Source organism: Emys orbicularis, chromosome 8, assembly GCF_028017835.1.
Source record: "Emys orbicularis isolate rEmyOrb1 chromosome 8, rEmyOrb1.hap1, whole genome shotgun sequence".
In the NCBI taxonomy this organism is placed as follows: domain Eukaryota; kingdom Metazoa; phylum Chordata; order Testudines; family Emydidae; genus Emys; species Emys orbicularis.
Genome location: NC_088690.1, coordinates 19144416 through 19163129, shown reverse-complemented (window position 1 = coordinate 19163129; position 18714 = coordinate 19144416). Strand labels below are relative to the sequence as shown.

Sequence of the window (18714 nt, the reverse complement as noted above, 5' to 3'; positions counted from 1 at the left end):
TTTTCAGATATAGATCTTTTCCTTAAAGAATTAATATGGAAACTTTTCTGCCCATCCTATGCATATGCTGAACTTCTAAAGCTAAAGCAGATATGAGATTTCATCTCATCCATGAAGTGTGGTAAATAAACCATTATTTCTAGTTACTTTACAAAAGGAGAAATAGCCTGGGTCAAAGGAACTTGCCGCATAACTAGATAAGAAAGGCTTCAGCATCAGACACGCCTGTATGTTGCCATTATTGCTGTGGACCAATGCAACTTTTAAATATGCAAACTGCCCTGTTACTTCTAAAAAGGCCAGACAAATTCCACATGCCTGGATAACTCGCGTACTGTGATCTGCAGGGTGAAGTGGTAACAGATTCCATTTCTATCATGACCCCTTGCCCAAGTGCTCTGAGAAACTTTTAGACAGTTGGTTGGAACTGATAAAACATGGTGAAGCAAGATCTTCCAAACCCTCAAATGGGAAATATTTTTAACTAATGTGGGAAGCTTCTGAAGCAGCAGCATAACTGACATAGCCCATGTTTTTTAAGATTGCTATCAGACAGTTCTACTTATGGGTAGAGCTTCACCAGGAATGTGGTAAATGCTTACCATTCCTGTTTTGCAACTATGGACTCACCCCACGCCCACACAGTTCACTATTCCCTGAACATTGCATCTTAACAGGTGTTGAGCTTAGGCTGGTGTAACATCAAATATTTGATCTTCAGTTTAAGTCACTCTTTGCTCTACGGTGCTGTAGAATTTGTTCTAAATATTTCACTGCTTGGCTGTAATGTGAAGTACAGTTCTCTGCTTAAGGCGTTAAGTTGCCATATTGACTTATCCAGTTGCTCAGTTTTGTCTTTGAGAATATCCTAAAAGTGATGAGATATCAAATGAGGATTAATTATTATTATTAGGTGCCTAAACCAGGTCCCTGGAGGTGAACACTTACATTTGGATCTCAGCTTGGAAGGCTGGACATAATCTCCAGTTATTACACTCACTTGAAGTGCGGGGTCTCACTAGAATTCATTGTCAGAAGTGGGACGTCAAGTGTCCCAAGACAAAACAGTTCCACCTTTGTCTAGAATGCATTCCTCCCTCACCCCACTTAACTCTGGAAATATGAAATACTTCCAAAGTATTATGAGCAATTTTAGCTACACAGGTCCCCTTAGGAGACATGTGGCTAAAATTTTCCTGTGCTTTTGAAATTTGTGTGATGTATGTATGAGGGAATATCCATTTTGTTCTTCGTGATAAGTGTTAGGTTCATGAGCAATTTTGAAACTTCCAAATTTCCAGCCAGATTTTGGTTATCTGTGAAAATGGCAAAGTTGTGATCAGAGACTATACAAGCACGAGCACAGGTCTGAGAAAGTAGCTTAATATAAAGGCTTTTGGCCTTGGTTTTCAAATTCTGACCAGGCATCATTTAGCTCCATGAAGATCATCTTTGCATACTGTTCATATGGCTGCCCTGTAGCCTAAAAGAGAACAAAGTAAAGAATCCATCACCCATCTGCTAAACCAGAATACATACAACTGACATTTAAACACTGTAGTTTAAAGTAGTTTGTTTTTCTTGAAGTAAAAGGCTTCTCAGTTTGCTTTTGCTTAAATAATTAATGGAGATATCCCATCTCCTAGAACTGGAAGGGACCTTGAAAGGTCATCAAGTCCAGCCCCCTGCCTTCACTAGCAGGACCAAGTACTGATTTTGCCCCAGATCCCCAAGTGGCCCCCTCAAGGATTGAACTCACAACTCTGGGTTTAGCAGGCCAGTGCTCAAACCACTGAGCTATCCCTCCCCCCTAAACCTACCTGCTCTTTCTAGGGTTACTCACCCTGAGTACAGCTTAATGAAACTTCATGGCTCTCCTGCTCCCCCATAGCGTTTCAGTATACGAGGGTGCCTCACAGCTAGTCTGGAGGCTGCCTGCAACTCCAGAATATAGCACTGCAGCCCCAAGATGAGGGCAATGAGGGTTTTAACCTCAGGCTTTCGTGAAAGGACACTGAATTGGCCATCACCTTACATGCAATGAAGGGTGCTGCTGTCGGACAGCCAGGGCCGGCTCCAGGCACCAGCTGAGCAAGCTGGTGCTTGGGGCGGCAGATTGTTGGAGGCGGCATTCTGCCCAATCCTAGGGCGCATGGCCGCCTTTTTTTTTTTTTTTTTTGCGCTTGGGGTGGCCAAAAAGCCAGAGCCGGCCCTGCTGACAGCAGGGCATTCCATCTCCCCAACAGAAGCATCTCCCTCCCTATCTTGCAAGCCTCACAACCCAAACATTGTTCTCAAAGGTCATCCCTGGTTATGCAAACCCAGTCTTGGGGCCACAGGTAGAGCAAAACCAAAGCCACCATCCTCTCAAAGCATCCCCAGACTACCAGGGATTAATGGATCAAATCTGAACATCAATCTCCGGTTTCATGTCACACTGTTGACAGACTGTAGCCTGTCTTCTATTTTCAATCATTATAAAAGTAAAGATCACTTTAAAAAACAACTCTTCCCATCTGCATTCATTATAAACTAATGCTCTGCAGGACATTTGATAGTATGGTAGCAGTTCATGGATAATCTGCCTTAAAAAAAACTAAAATGTGAGGATGAACCAAAACCCTGAATCTGAACATCCTTGTATTTGGGGGAAGTTTGTACCCAATTTGAACCGCCTGAGGCTCATTTAAGGGGCTGGTCCTGAGAACACGGTTGGCACTTTTTGGATTCAGTTTCCCTATTCAACCATTTAACGAGTTGGTGCAATCACATCTCATGCTTTCTAGCTCACCTTTCAATTGTTCATGAGATTAGTTCTTAAAATAAAAAGATATACGTACTTTGTCAGGATGAACAACAAGCACTGCTCTCCGGTAGACCTTCTTTACTTGTTCTGGAGTTACAAGATCTGCCATGCCGATGGGTTTCCATTTAGTCTCTCCAGCCCATAACACGGTGTGCATCGTTGACAGCAGTGCTCTTATGTTTCTCTCCTTCCCTTCAATCCATTCTAGGATCTGGAGATAAGAGACAATTCTCAGCAAGAAAGCATCCATAACTGATGCGAAGAGTGTCAAATCCACATTTTGCCATTTAGATGGCAAGGGTTTCCAAGGATCACTCCCCCCCAACACTCAGGCCCAGATTTTAGAAAAGGTTGAAGAACATGTTATCAGAGAGTCTCAAAGTGGGGAAAGTTTTTTTTCTTTTTAAAAAGCACCTTTTACAAGGCTTGACTGTCTTTTTATAGCAAAAGCATAGGTGGGAGGAGGCTTTAAAAGCAAGTAGTGTTTATCTAGGCAGCAAAACCTATAAAGTTTGAGGAAACGATAGGATGAGTCCCGTTTTTCCAATTTTTGAAGCATCCGTTTAAGGAGTCTCTGGTGTATTGGGGTGGGGAGGAACAACAGTTTAGATTCCACTCACCTTCTGTACATGACTCATATGAGTACAGTCTCGGCGATAAAGTATTTCAGGATCATCAAAGTGACTGCACCACCACTATAGCCTTTTGTGGCAGTCTGACCTTGTTACTTATCACCACCACCCTCCCTTGGGAATAGATTGGTGGACTTCTCATGGCAAGCTTTGATGCATAACTGTAATGACTGAACAGCCCCTTTAAGCATTTAATTGTGAAGGGACTACCCTGGAGAGTCGATAACTATGTCCCAGCAGGGCAGTTCACCAGACACTGGTGAATGCAGTCACATAACTTTCAGAAAGAAGATCAGAAACTGACTGAGCCAGTACCACTTCCTTTCCTCCCCATCCCATTCTTCTCGTGTTCCACCTTTGGAATCTGTTCCTTTTTTAGAAAGTAATTTAGTCATTAAAGAGTCTGCACACATTTTTCCCTACAATACCTTCCTTATGACAACCTTCAGTCACTCCCACAAAGCACTGAACGGATACCGGATTTAAAAAAGGATCTACAGAATAGCATCTTTCGGAAGGGCATATTCAGTGCTAAAGGGGAATGGCCAATAGCCGTCTGTGACGTTGGACTCTATATGATTTTATGAAAGTATGCTGAGGAGTGTGAATATAATGTAACAAAAATAGGCTTCATGCAAAAGGTCTCTTGTAAAGGTATCATTACAAAGCTTATAATCTACTGAGTGTGGTCATCCTATTTGTATAAATGTATCACTCTTGTATCTGAAACTAGAAATATGAAATATAACGCTGAGGGCCTATTGTAATTATGCAAAGTGTGGGCCATTAATAGTGGTTTGGAATCTTGATGGCTCCCATCAACCAGGACAATTGACTGTGGATGGCTCTGTTTGCAGGCAGGCCTTCCTGTGAGTCAGGCTGGGAGGAATGAAGCCTTGGGGTCTTACAGTGACATGTGATCAGGTCACCCAAACTGGTGTTTTTCCATTGAGAAGGAGGGGTGGGAACCCAGAGGGACAAAGGATTCCCGCCTTATGCAAAAGATATATAAATGGGTAGAACAGAACAAAGGGGAGAGCCATCATGAGAAATCCCCTAGCTACCACCTGAGCTGGAACAAGGGCTGTACTAGGGGAAAGGATTGTGCCCAGACTAGGAAGGCGTCCAGTCTGTGAAAGAAACTTATTGAAACATCTGAGGGTGAGATTTTACCTGTATTCAGTTTTATTACTGTACTAGGCTTAGACTTGCGTGTTTTGTTTTATTTTGCTTGGTAATTCACTTTGTTCTGTCTGCTATTACTTGGAACCACTTAAATCCTACTTTCTGTATTTAATAAAAATAACTTTTTACTTATTAATTGACCCAGAGTATGTATTAATACCGGGGGGGGGGGGGGGGGGAGGAGCAAACAGCTGTGCATACCTCTCTATCAGTGTTACAGAGAGCAAACAATTTATGAGTTTACCCTGGATAAGCTTTATACAGGGTAAAATGGATTTATGTAGGGTTTGGACCCCACTGGGAGTTGGGCATCTGAGTGTTAAAGACAGGAACACTTCTTAAGTTGCTTTTAGTTAAGTCTGCAGCTTTGGGGCACGTGGTTCAGATCCTGGGTCTGTGTTGGAGCAGATTGGTGTGTCTGGCTCAACAAGACAGGGTGCTGGAGTCCCAAGCTGGCAGGGAAAGCAGGGGCAGAAGTAGTCTTGGCACATCAGTTGGCAGCCCCCAAGGGGGTTTCTGTGATCCAACCCGTCACACCGTCAGCTGACATTTACAACTCTAAATTGCACAGCAGCGTCAGAGTTCTTCAATGTGAAACCCAGCTCTAGTAACTGTGCCTCTGGATTTGAGTAAAACGTCTCATCTTTCAGCCTCAGTTTCCCTATTTTTAAGGTGGAGATTATGTTCCCCTCAAAAGGCTGTGATGAGGATTAAGTGCCATCAAAAAGTGTGAGAGATGGAATTTCAGTCTTCACTGTGGTAAATCTTTCATTTATCCATAGAATAGGAACAGCAACATTTTTTCCATGGCTCCTCAGCTCTGACTTGGAAGACCCAACCTTAGGAATCAGAGGGTAATTCCCTCTGTGTCCATTTATTCTTTGACATCTCCGCTGAGGTCACCAATAAGAGTGCCACTAGGAAGAGGACTGACCAGCTCACACTCTGTTGGAAACATTTGACCGCTACTGCCCTAAACAGGATATGAACCAGCCAGCCAGATGGGCAAGGCCCTATGCTATTAGTCCCCAGAGTACCCAGGTGACCTGAAACTAGATATAGATCTGTTGCTATGTTATACTGGCACTTAGCCTCCACTTAAATCTGTGCAGATTGAAATCCAGATAGGTGGCAATGTAGGGGGACCATGCCAATGATGAGCTCGCTCTCAGTCCTAATGTGCTATCCCGTCAGTATTGTGCAGACATGCACCAGGAAAGACCACACTACATGCTAGAGGTGGGTCAAGAGCCAGGTAATTTGTTATTGCTTTCTCAGACAAGGACTTTAGTGGTGGGGTGTATGGGGGATACTAGGGAGGGGTAGTACCTCTGTTGGAGAACACATTATGCTCCTTAGGGAGCAGTTCATCTGCTTTGGTCCCCATCTACACCCAGCTCTCACCTGTGGCTCCCAAGTAGCTGTTTGCATGTGACAGCAGCCACACCCCGCTAAACTGCTTCAATGAGTGGGCTAAACCAGGTGAGGGTAGCCGATGGGTCGTTTGCCTTCGGCGAGATAGGGAAACTGCCTTTCTCTAGCACGCGAAGACTGTTCCGACGGACTGGGTGGAGGAAATCAATTTGTGATTCAACAGCCATGAAGGCGGTTCAGCAATGTGCTATGGGGGATGGTCAGCACGACAAGGCATGGACGATATCCTGGTCACCCATTGCAGCTAAGGAAGTCCCCAGCCATAACGATTCTTCATGCCACTGGAATCTGGCTTCCACAGCCAAGAGAGTGGGATTGCCCCTGTGCAACGGCTTTCTCACAAAAAAATTCCTGCACAGGTTTTGTCGTCATCGATGGACTACCAACGTAACACACTCTAGTGGTTGAGCTCCATAAATTCATGCTCCATATGAAGCTTGAAATATGTACATTCCTTTGAATGTAAGGTGTATAACCAAAATAATCCTTTTACAGGAGGCTGAGAAGAGCCACATTTGGGCATGTAACTTTTAGAAGAAATGCATCTTTAGATTTCGGAGGACTTTGCCTTAAGGTTTCCCTTCATGCTGCTTAGCAAGGTACATAATCCAATAGCCAAAAATGGTAGTTATACACTACATAGGCAATCTAGTAATCTTTAGCTGTTGTCAATTTCAGCCCTACTTTCCCATTAACAAGACAGACAAAAGTTACTATAAATAGTTCAACAGCTCTAAAATAAGAGATGACTCACAGAAGTAAAAAGCATCAGAAGAAAAGGGCATTGTGAAAATCAGCTGGACTGGTGATTTCATTTGCTCTGCAAGATGCTAATGGGAAGACAATATTGCATGCACTAAACTCAAAACCAGCTGAATTACTAGAAGAATTATGTAGCCTATACTAGGTAAGAGTAATATCCAATAAGTATGAAGAAGATTACAACTACACCTCTACCCTGATATAACGTGACCCGATATAACACGAATTTGGATACAATGCGGTAAAGCAGCACTCCGGGGGCGCAGGGCTGCGCACTCCGGCGGATCAAAACAAGTTCGATATAACGTGGTTTCACCTATAACACGGTAAGATTTTTTGGCTCCCGAGGACAGCATTATATCGAGGTAGAGGTGTAGTTGTAATCAAGCTGGTATTAGTGTTCATTGTTGAATGTTTAGAACATTTTGCACCTATTATCTGCACATCCAGACTGATCCCCAAGCCTTTCACTGTCAAATTTAACAAATTGTATTTTGCTAATGAAGTTTACTTCGTTTTTGACTGAGCTATTCCTCCTCCCTCCCCATTCTACCTTGATAGCTTCAGTAGTGACATAGTTTCCCTCCTGGAATGGCTCACCCAGGACATAATCTGGCAATTCTATCAACAAGTCTGCTTCAAAGAGAAAGAATTTCAGCAGAGGAAACAGGAGAATGCTAGAGCATGTGGGATCAACAAATACAGAGAACAAAATGCAGCCCTGACTTTAGCAGGTACGGCTAACTGAAGTCCTGTGGCAGACCACTAGCCATGGCAATGTCACTGAGCAAGAAACCCAGTTTACTACAGAGACTGATCTAAACCATAAGCTAGAACTCCAGAGCTGCAGGAACATTCCCAGAGGACTGTTCTCAAATCCAGAGCATATTTAAGGATTTACTGAAAGACCTGAACACTAGTTCTCCTACACCCTCATTATGGATGGGGGAGCAGGAAAGGAGGGGGGGAAGGAAGAGGGAAAAATCCTAGGTGAAAGAGCAGCTTTCACTTGGAAAGGCTGCTTTTGAAAGTTACAAGAAGAATTCTCCAGCATGCCACCTTATGAAGCTTCTAGGTTTTTTTTGTACCAGAGGGGAAAAAAACAAAAAAACAAAAAAAAAACACAGATTTGCTCAGCTCTATTCTGGACTAACATTTTAAAAGAAAAAAAATTTACTGTACTGAAGTGCTCTTTATTCTAAATAGCAAAAAAAAAAAAAAAAAAAAAGTTGTATTTTGCGATCTTGGATTTGAGAATTGGGATTTTCCAAAGACAAACTTCCCCAAATTGTGATGTGTCAGCAACCAGAGCATTTGCTGGTGGGCTCCAGAGAGCTGACTAGTCACCTAGTGCGAGCTCTTCATTTCTAGCTGCTAAGTTGTATTAAGATATCTAATGCATTTTTAGCTGCTTTCCAAGTGTGTCTTTTCCATGCAAATGTAACTCACTGGTGTGAGATACACGGCTCCCTCAGAACCCAATCTGCACATGATGCAAGTCGGTTACAGACACAGCTAAAGAGATGTGGCTCTTTAGTTCAAACTGTAGCAATTCAAGCTTTCAGCTCTGGGGGTCCCCAGCTCAATCCCCCAGTGTGCTGGCCCAGATGGCAGATCTCACATAAGTAGTTAAGGATTGTGAGTGGAAAGCGAGGGAGTTAGTGATCATTTGTATGTAAATGTGGCTCTACTATGACAGTTTGATGCCTACCTGCAGGGCTGGCGCTTCTACTAGGCGGTCGCCTAGGACAGCAGGATTTGGGGGGGCGGCCTTTTGCCGTCCTCAGCGGAAATTCAGCGGCGGGGGGTCCTTTCGCTCCGGGTCTTTGGCGGAAATTCGGCGGTGGGTCCTTCACTTGCTCCGGGACCCGCCGCCGAAGTGCCCTGAAGACGCGGAGCGGAAGGACCCCCGCTGCCGAATGCTCAGAGGAGGAGCGCTGCCGCCTAGGGTGGCAAAAACCCTGGTGCCGCTCCTGCCTAGATGAGGAATACAGTGTGACATTGTAAATTTTAGAAGATCTTGGACCCCAAGCATGAAGTAGATGAGTGCATACTAGAATGGAGTGAGTGCTAAGTGAATACAGGAATACCATAAACGAAGGCATTAGTAGTTTCTGGCACAGGAGTTTGTTCTTAAAAACCAAGCTTGTGGCAAGTTAAAAGTGACTAGTTTTACTTATTGTAAGGAAGAAACTGAGCTGGATTTCAGTCTTCAGCTTGCTGGAAGGAAAGTCGTTCCAAATGTGGGTACAGTTATCACACTACAACAAGAATGCAGCTTACTTTTAACTTTTCAGGGTCCATCTCCTTAGCCATTTCTTCTTTTCTCATTTCAGCTATTGTTCTGGGTCCCTTTCTGTCTTTGTGGGCATTAAAGCCTTGACCAGATAATAGGTCTTCAAAATCAGCAGACACCTTTGGTTTTGAGTCTTAATAAAAGTCAGAAAGCTTAAGTTAGCGTCTACTCTTGTAAATATGCAGTATGATTAAACAACGTTTTCTTCAAGTTGCCCACCAAAGCAATATTCTGATCACAAAGCACATAACCTCTTAATACTTCAACAGTCTGTATGTAAATTCTCACCTCATGATGTAGAAACCATCTCCCCCACCCCCCAGAGCATAAGGCATTTTCAGAAATGGCAACTAGTTGCATGTATTAAGTTGGATACACTTGGGCTCCAGATTCAGGCATTCCAAGCACTAGGCTCCAATTGAAGGGAAACACATATGTTCTGCAATCAGACATGTCTAGCTGGACACTCAAACAGAGCCACACAAAATCTACGGCCACTTTTGGAACATAAGAGCAACCATACTGGATCAGACCCAAGGTCCATCCAGCCCAGTACCCTGTCTTCCGACAGCAGCCAATGCCAGGTGCCCCAGAGGGAACAAACCGAACAGGTAATCATCAAGTGATTCATCCCATCGCCCATTCCCATATGGCTGTAGGAGCGTTAGGAATGCAGAATTTCCGGAATACCACCGAACTTCAGAATCATCATTCCCCTCCGTCTCTCCCCACCCAAGTACAAAATGTAATTGCCCTTGGAGATCATACAATGATCAGTTTGGTTGTATTTACTCCGGTCATAAATTGTTCTTCTCTTTTTGCAATGAGCTACATTAAATAGCAGCAAACATTTTGGAAGTCATTGGGGGCGGAGGAAAAACACTTACCAGCATTGGCTGGTCCTTTCCCACGATCGTTTTGCCCACCAGGCATTGCTGAAAAGCTCACATTGTAGTTGGGCCTGTTCTGTGGAGAGGCATGTGGTATGTTTTGCTGGGATTTGGACTGTGATTGTTGCCAGGAGTATCCGGCACCTTGCTGCCAACCACTACCTCCCATTGGCTGGGGAGATGGTTTCTGTGGAGAGCCCATAGGAGGGAATCCTCCACTTATTCCTGTCGGTGTGGTTGGTTTGCTGGCAAATGAAGACCCCCCTGCGATATAGGAAGAGGTGAGGAAAAAAGAAAAGTTTAGCAGCATGTTCCAATAGACAGGGCACTGGTCTTAGAGCTGGGAACAGAACCCAGTGTCCTGACTCAGCTATTGCCCTGTTGTGTGACCTGGAGCAAGTCACTTCACTGGTTTCCTTTGGTCTTAGTCTATATTTAGTTTGTAAGCTCTCTGGAGCAGGGAATTTCCTTTGCTAAGTCTATACTGCACCTAGCAGAAAAGGGCCCTGACCTGGATTGGAACCTCTAGAGGCTATTGTAATACAAACTAACAATAAGCACAGGTAGCTCCTTGTGTGCTACACATGGTGGACAGTCAGGAACCAAACAATTTCTTGTGGTGGTTACAATGCCAAGCAACATTTACTAAAACATTTGCCATGAGATTGTATGCATAGACACACACTACTTCCTGAGGGGCATAAGGTACCAAAATGGCCAAAACTAAAATAATGATGTAACCAAAAAATATGATCCTTCGGAGCTTAAAGTGTCAAGCTGAATTCAGATACATTTAATGTAAGTTTGGTTAAGTTCATGTGACCTAAAAAATGTGAACTACGCTGAACATTTAAAGTCTGGTCCATATCCTGTAGAGTCCAACCTCTTGCTTGTTTTTAGAATCCATCACATCACTACACAGATTCACTAAAGCAAGAACAACAACTGCTCTCTTACATAATGCCTGGCACTTGTTTGTTTTGTTACAGCAGAGCAAGTGGCAAGCCAGCAGAGGGAACTGGGAAACCTAATTTCAGAACCATGCTGACATTGACACAGATGAAGAAATGAAACGGCAGCCAAAGGCATGTTAGTTCGTCCAATGTAAGAAGCAGAGGGTGGGAGGAGCTGGCAAATGAGGAAAAAAAAAAAAATTCTGTGTTTACTGAAGTGGAAGCGGGAGAAAGTCGGAGATATTGACCACATGAGAGTGTGTCTTAAAACCAACGTGATCAAAAGTCTTTCCAATAGTAGCGTTTGGAGGCCTCTGATCATTTTGCAGGACAACCTAAGCCAAAAGCATTTATCTAGGAGTCAGAAAGTGAAGTGTCATTTGCAGGAAGACACAAATTAAGGCAGGATCCTTGGGGTTCCAGGCCCCAGCTTTAGGGGAAGTGTGGATGGAGCAGCGAGTCAGGGCAGAGCAGCAGGCACAGCAAAAAGGCATAGCCTGGAGGGGAAGATCAAAGCCCAGGCAGAAGAAATAAAGCCCACTGAAAGGGCAGGTGGAGAGTCATTCCCAGGAACCCCTGAAATTTTGGGGGGGTCCAAAATATTGGTTGAGCCAGGCCCCATTTGTTGTTTTATCACGTTTGTTGCCATCAGATTTAAGCGAAGGATAAAAAAAAAAAAAAACCAAGGCCCCTCGCAAGTTAAAACCTGTCATTGGCGAGTCATTGACTTCATGTTATAACTTACAAACCCATGCTGCCTAACAATGGTGAGGTCCCAGCCAAGACTTCCAACAAGCACCTGTAGATGCAAACTCAGAAGAAGTCCAGCTTTGAAGAGGCATAAAGAATCTAGTCATCCCCTCCCTTCTTCGAAACAGCTGCTTTCCAAAACCATCTCTGAGGTGCCAGTGTAGTAAACTGCTCCAACCCTCCCTCCCCCCAGAAATACTGCTGCCCATTCTAACTCAACCCTTCCACATTAGCATTTCTTCTAAACTGGCCAGCCTGTGATTTGAGGTATTAAAAAACAACCTGCTAAATTTGCACTAAGAGCCCCCAAATCAGCAAATGGATCCAGAGTTTGTGGTTTGGACTGATGAGTGGGAGTGCTATGGAGAGATCCTGTGGGACTTGTAGCGGCTGACTTGCTTCCCATACCAAGGCCACCTACAGAGAGAAACAGAGTTTGTAAAACCAATCTGTAACATTAGCTCTGCTCAAACTTACCATTGGGATTCACACTAGTATATTACCATCTTAATCTTTAAGTCAAGCATGCTCTTGTAGAACATCAAGGTGCTTTGTATATTGAACTGACATTTTATACTTTGAAGAGCAAATGGTTCATCTCTCACAATTCAACACCAACTATGCAAGAAAATATTAGGCTTGGTATTCTCAGATTGCTTCTACAGCAGCCATGGTATTTTGCGATCATATGTAGTGGGGGCGGGGGGGAAGTGAAACACTTTAAAAGCTTTGAATTAATTTTATGTAGTGGCTAGCCATTAGCCACAGTTAGGACTCCACAATGTATTTGAAGACCTCAGTGGCTGAGAAGTTCGCATTTCATTTGATTTCATGAGACACCTGCTACATTTTGCAGGTTTTTTGCTCAAAATGAGGACCATTTTCAATCAAATGGTTCAATTTTCAAGCTAAACCCTTCATCTTCAGATCAATTTTTACATTGTACCACGCAGAGTTTGGAAGTCTTGCACATTGATGCAAAAAACAGCTTTCACAGATGGTCAGAAGTAAAATTTGGAGGTTAGAGAGGGCCACACAACCTCATTTAGACTTATTTTTTTGAGAAGGGATGTGAAATTCTGCATGAAAAATGGTTTGCACTACTTCAGTGTTCACTGTTACTACAGTAACCTACAATCTTGTCACCTTCAAAGGACAGCAATTTCACATGCATAACTTCCTCCGTACCTTTGAAGGAGCATGCACTAGATCCCTTAAGTTCAGGGGAGAATCTTAGTTGTGTGTTCCATCAATGGAGTAGATAAAGTAGTTGTTGTTGTAATACAACATTAAGTGAGTACAGTTTTAGGTAATGGAAGATGAAACCAGCTCTCTTCAGCTAGTTGTAATATTTTCCCCATTAAGAATTCACCTTTAAAAAAGGGTGAGAAAGTGGTACCATACAAACCTGATTTGTTGGACCACTCCCAGCCACCTGAAACATCTGGTTGTATGGCAACCGTTGGTGTACTAGAAGCTAAACAAAACGATTGTTACTTATTACGGTATTACAAAAAGAAAACCTAACCCAGCCTCAGAAGAAAAACAAAAAAGTAAAGAAACCTATAGTGCAGAATGAAATTGTATAGTGGTACTCTGTGATTTGGTAATGATGCAAGAGTCATGTATTGAGTCACAGCTATTGTGAGTAAGGTTTCTCTTTGACCCCACCCCATTACGTTTTGTTAAGCACGGTACACAGATTTAATGTCTGTTTCAAGTGACTCAGTTGTACAAGCTGCACAGTCCAATACAAACTTCTCTGATTTGGTTAAAGGCAATGCATAAAATCAATGTGATCACCACCCATTAGGATTTTTAAGTAAATATCTGTAGCTATCAAATGGGGATGATTTTAGGCAGTTTTATTTTAGGCAACAAAGTTAGTTGGCTTGCACTCAATTTATCAGAAATTAAGGTTGTGCCAGTTTGAGATGCCTATTACCACACATTAAATTTACCTGAAAGAATTTAAGTAGTGACCAGAGCACAGAGATACTGTACTGGGTGGAAGGTCAGAGCAAAGAATCTAGCACATTCAACAGATGCCTTCGTCTTAGCAAGTGCCAGCAGTAGAAGAATTCAAGTTTTGAAATGTTTGCAGAATCCTATATTTTAGAAGAGAGAGTGTGTCCATTAAAAACGTGACCTGTCTTGGGTAAAGAAAATAGTTCTAACCCAAGTTAGATCAGGATCATTTTTGAATTCAGTGCTTTAAAATTAAGCAAGATTTCAGTCTTCCATGTATGTTACCTGCCCTGAAACCTACTACTATTTCCCTCTACCTTAGTAATGCTGACTATTTCTCCAGGCAGTCTGAAGTACTTTGGAATTCCTTTTGGGTGAGCAACACTATGAAACCTTATATATTTATTTATAATCCCTTACACTTAAGTGACTTAAGTAAAATTAAAAAAAAAAAATCCAGAAATTGCTGAACTCAACTGAATGCTGCAAAATCTACAGACCCTTCTATCTTTTGTTGAGCTTTTTGTACCACTCTTGAGAAAATGAGCTTCTCTCTGGAGCGACAGGCCTGTCTTGTGAAAGTAAGGACCCCCTAAATATAAACATAGCAGCACAAAGGGAAAATGCAAAATGAAAATCAAATGAAAAATGCACCTCATAAATAAGCCTCAATATCACGATGTGGTGACTTGCTTTGGACATAAACAGCCTGCCAGAACAGTTGCTTATCAAGAGCTGAACCTAGTCAACATTATAAGTTGGCACTTTCTGAACAATACAGAAATGGTGCTCCAATACCATGGTGACGGGCACTATTCCTAGATTACATGTGTCCCCATTCCCTCCACCACGGTAGTGCATGGATTCTCTTCAGCACTGACTGCACATATCCTCCACAGGGTTCAGATGTTTGTGCTGGAAAGGGGGTGGGGGCTGGCGAACAGGGTAACGCTCACAGAAATTTCCACCCCATAAGCCCTTTCCCCCTGACGTTTCTCCCCCAAAGATGATCTGGACCCTGGATAAAGAGTCAGGGAATTGTTTCATTAGGACAAACAAACAAAAAAAGGTAGAGAAAGCAAATTGTAAAACAAAGTTCAGTTGTAACATCAGAAGTGAAACATGTACATTAAATGCAAAGCCCAGCTCTGATAGAAGGGAAGTGACATCAAATACAGCATCTTGGTGAGTGGGGGAAATCATTCAAGCTGGTCTTTACAGAAAGTAGCACAGTTCTGAGCCAGCATCATGCTTCAGAAGGAGCCAAAAGACACTCTCCTAAGCACTTCTCCATTCCAGAGCAAGCCTTAGCAGTTAAGTAAAACCTTACATCCTCCTGTCAGCAAAGATCAGCAGCCACAGAAACATTAAAGGAAAGCAAAGGTGTAACTGTATTTCAGAGGGGACAACAAGTTGTTTCATTCTAATGAAGTGGTATAAAAATACACAGATAAACCAAACTGGGTTTCTTTAATGCAGCGGAGAGAAACAAGTGGTCAGGGTTTCAAACATTATTGGACTGCACAACCACCTTCTGCCAAGTTCCCTCATTAATTCTCGGCACTAGCACTGTAATTTAGTACCATAAAGAGCCAAGATACTGTTTAACTGCTTTCATTGATACAGCCGGCTCTGGCTAGGACTCAAGTGTCCAATTAACAAAGTTGATATGCCCAGTACCCTCCCCCTTTCCATGTTATGGCAGAGCTAAAATACACCAGTGCCAGTGAGATAAAAAAAATCCCCTCTTTTGTAATACTAACTTTCCAATGAGAATATCCCACCTAAGATATCTCACAGATCTTGGGAGACAGACCAGTCCTCGCTTACAGACGGCCCCCCAACTCGAAGCAAATACTCACCAGCAACCACACACACCACACAACAAAAACCACTAACCCAGGAACCTATCCTTGCAACAAAGCCCGATGCCAACTCTGTCCACATATCTATTCAAGTGACACCATCATAGGACCTAATCACATCAGCCACATCATCAGGGGCTCGTTCACCTGCACATCTACCAATGTGATATATGCCATCATGTGCCAGCAATGCCCCTCTGCCATGTACATTGGCCAAACCGAACAGTCTCTACGCAAAAGAATAAATGGACAAATCTGACATCAGGAATCATAACATTCAAAAACCAGTAGGAGAACACTTCAACCTCTCTGGTCACTCAGTAACAGACTTAAAGGTGGCAATTTTGCAACAGAAAATCTTCAAAAACAGACTCCAATGAGAAACTGCTGAACTAGGATTAATTTGCAAACTAGATACCATTAACTTGGGCTTGAATAGAGACTGGGAGTGGCTGGGTCATTACACAAATTGAATCTATTTCCCCATGTTAAGTATCCTCACACCTTCTTGTCAACTGTCTGGAATGGGCCATCTTGATTATCACTACAAAAGTTTTTTTCTCCTGCTGATAATAGCTCATCTTAATTAATTAGCCTCTTAGAGTTGGTATGGCACTTGCCACCTTTTCATGTTCTCTGTATGTATATAGACATCTTCTTATTATATGTTCCATTATATGCATCTGATGAAGTGGGCTGTAGCCCACGAAAGCTTATGCTCAAATAAATTTGTTAGTCTCTAAGGTGCCACAAGTACTCCTGTTCTCTTTCCACCCGAGAAAGGCGTTTTAGATGATCAGACACGAGGATTAATTTGGGGCTGGATTTGTTTAAGCCAGAGAAGGCGACAGGATCAAAAGTTCTCAGTATCTGAATGAGCAACGTGATATCTAGTTCACTTCAAGTGAGAGACTATTTGGTGGTAATGCACCAATAAATGGGCAAAGAGAGACGATATTCAGATTGAGCAGGAGGAGGAGGAGGAGGAGAAGATTGCTGTCTGCAGAAAAGCTCCTTGCCTTTTCTTTTTTAAACACACAAAGCTTAGCATCAGTCTGATGGAGACTCAAAGATAAAATGAAACAACTGAACAACAACAAAATACGTCTGATGTGAAGAACCACCAGAAATCTAGATCCAGGATGATGCCTGACTAAACACTAAGAGTCCTGAGTTTTCTTTACCAGACTCCATGTGCTGTGCCCTATTTCGTGCAATTAATAGTAATTTGGTTCATATCAGACCTCATAACCACATGAATACACAAGCAGGCATCGCTGTTTAGCGGTCCGATTTCTTCATGTGCACAAATGGCTCAATAATTAAATACAGATTGGGAGTGTAACAGGCTTCAAATTAGAAATAAGCTGCAAATCTAAGGACTGAAAGCCCTTTCTTCTCTCTCCATTGAGCAGCTGTGCTTTAGTCATTATTTCAGAGATAAGCACGTTCGTGCTGATTAATGGCTTATTCCCTCACCATTACTTATACAAACACCTGTTTTAAATACTATAGATGAGGCATTGAGTTTCTTACCCATGTGAAAAGGGTCACTGTGCACGGTAGGTGAAGGACTTCTTGTTGCTTGAAGGAAAGGATCACCAGTGGCATTTGATGAACCAAGAAAAGAACCCAGTAGATCCGGACCAGATTGCTTTGGGCTAGTTCCAAATGGGTCAAAGGCAGTTGCTGTAAAAATGCATTAGAGGTTAATTTCTCCATTTCACACCATGCTTTCCCTTTCTAATTAGTCTGGATTAGAGCTGTTCTCCTCAAAACAAGTAGGCATCATTTCTAACTCCCACAGACACTAACAGGAGGTAGGATGCAACCGGGAGAGACAGACTGATAACTGGGATTTACACTGAATATATAAAAGTATTCCAACCAAGTGCTACAACTCTAGGTTCTGTAGGATATATCCATGGCAACACAGATGCACATCCCATCTGTCTTATCCAAGGAGGATAACTGCTCCTAAATTCAGCTGAAGTTGGAAGCTATAGGAACGTATGTTAAATTCTGACTTGCACAGTGTGTGGAGAAATGAGTGAATAGCCCAGAAACTTCAGGTGTTGGAGTCTAATCCATTCCCCTTCCTAAAACTATTTGAGAAATAAGATGGGGAGTGTTGGAAGTTCTCTAAAAGCTTTGAAGACACCCAGAGGATGTCACCAAGATTATGGAGTTTCCAAAAGGCTCTTGCAGAAATAGCTTTAGAGAAGCACTAGTGCCTTTCCTGTATATATGAACCATTTCCACATCTGTGACACGGGTACTGAGTTCAGCTCTTCCATAAATTCCGTTTTGAATACATGCTTAGCCCATCGCATTTTAACTTGGAGAAGCTGCCAACAACAAGGAGCAAAGTTTAAGGAGAGAGGGGAGCAATCTAATCTGACTACTCAAAATGTTATTGTAATAACACAGCACGTTACAGAAGACAATTCTGAGCTCTGAACACTGTACGCTAGTGAAGTTACACTTATGTGGTAGCAGCATCGGTCATGTTACTTAATAATCAAATACTGGCTTACTCACTCATTTGTCCTCCTTATTCTGCCCAAGCTGCTCATTTGACCACTACCTTCCCGCCCCTTAACATATGGTTCCACTCTGCCTGGAGATCCTTTCCTGACCCTAGTGGCAGAGCTGGCTCTAGGGGTGGGCAAGCAGGTCATTGGCCTGGGCACCAACTCCCAGGGGGTGCCTAACTGCTGTGCTTTTTATTTCCCCCATTTGCTGATTGGCTGGCTGGGTGTTTTGTTGTTATTGCTCAGCCGTTGGGGAGAGGGGGCCAAATGTGTTTTCCACCGTGACTGACAATGTCTAGGTCTGCTCCTGCCCTTTGCCACACCATCACCCTCTTAAGAGTGTTCTCACAAATCAACTTTGAGGGTCATAAACCACAATCATATCAGAAGCAAGATACTCAGGATGAGCATACTGCTCACACAAGGAACCTAGGTACCTTGGCCTTCACTCACTTCTTCCTTCTCCAAATCTGTCAGTGTCCTTCCATCCCCGCACCTCATGAAGATTATTGTTCTCATCATGGTTTAGATTGCAACGGTCGCAATTTTCAATTTGTTTTGTAGACACATCTGGTGTCTGTGCACTAGTAAATAAAAGTTTCCCTCTAAAAATAGGACACTAGATTCACTGATTTTAGT

The 18714-nt window shown here is 42.9% G+C and overlaps 1 protein-coding gene across 1 annotated transcript in view; it reads right to left on the bottom strand.

Moving 5' to 3' along the window:
* Positions 1 to 1381: 1381 nt before the first annotated feature.
* The window catches only part of DNAJC6 (DnaJ heat shock protein family (Hsp40) member C6), a 64559-nt gene continuing 47226 nt past the window's right edge, over positions 1382 to 18714 (bottom strand). The window contains exons 13-19 of the mRNA XM_065409659.1: positions 17096 to 17230; positions 13117 to 13185; positions 12006 to 12125; positions 10003 to 10269; positions 9103 to 9248; positions 2841 to 3017; positions 1382 to 1483 (exon numbers count right to left, since the gene is read on the bottom strand). Of these exons, the coding sequence (XP_065265731.1) occupies positions 1382 to 1483; positions 2841 to 3017; positions 9103 to 9248; positions 10003 to 10269; positions 12006 to 12125; positions 13117 to 13185; positions 17096 to 17230 (1016 nt within the window). The remainder of the gene's footprint in view (positions 1484 to 2840; positions 3018 to 9102; positions 9249 to 10002; positions 10270 to 12005; positions 12126 to 13116; positions 13186 to 17095; positions 17231 to 18714) is intronic.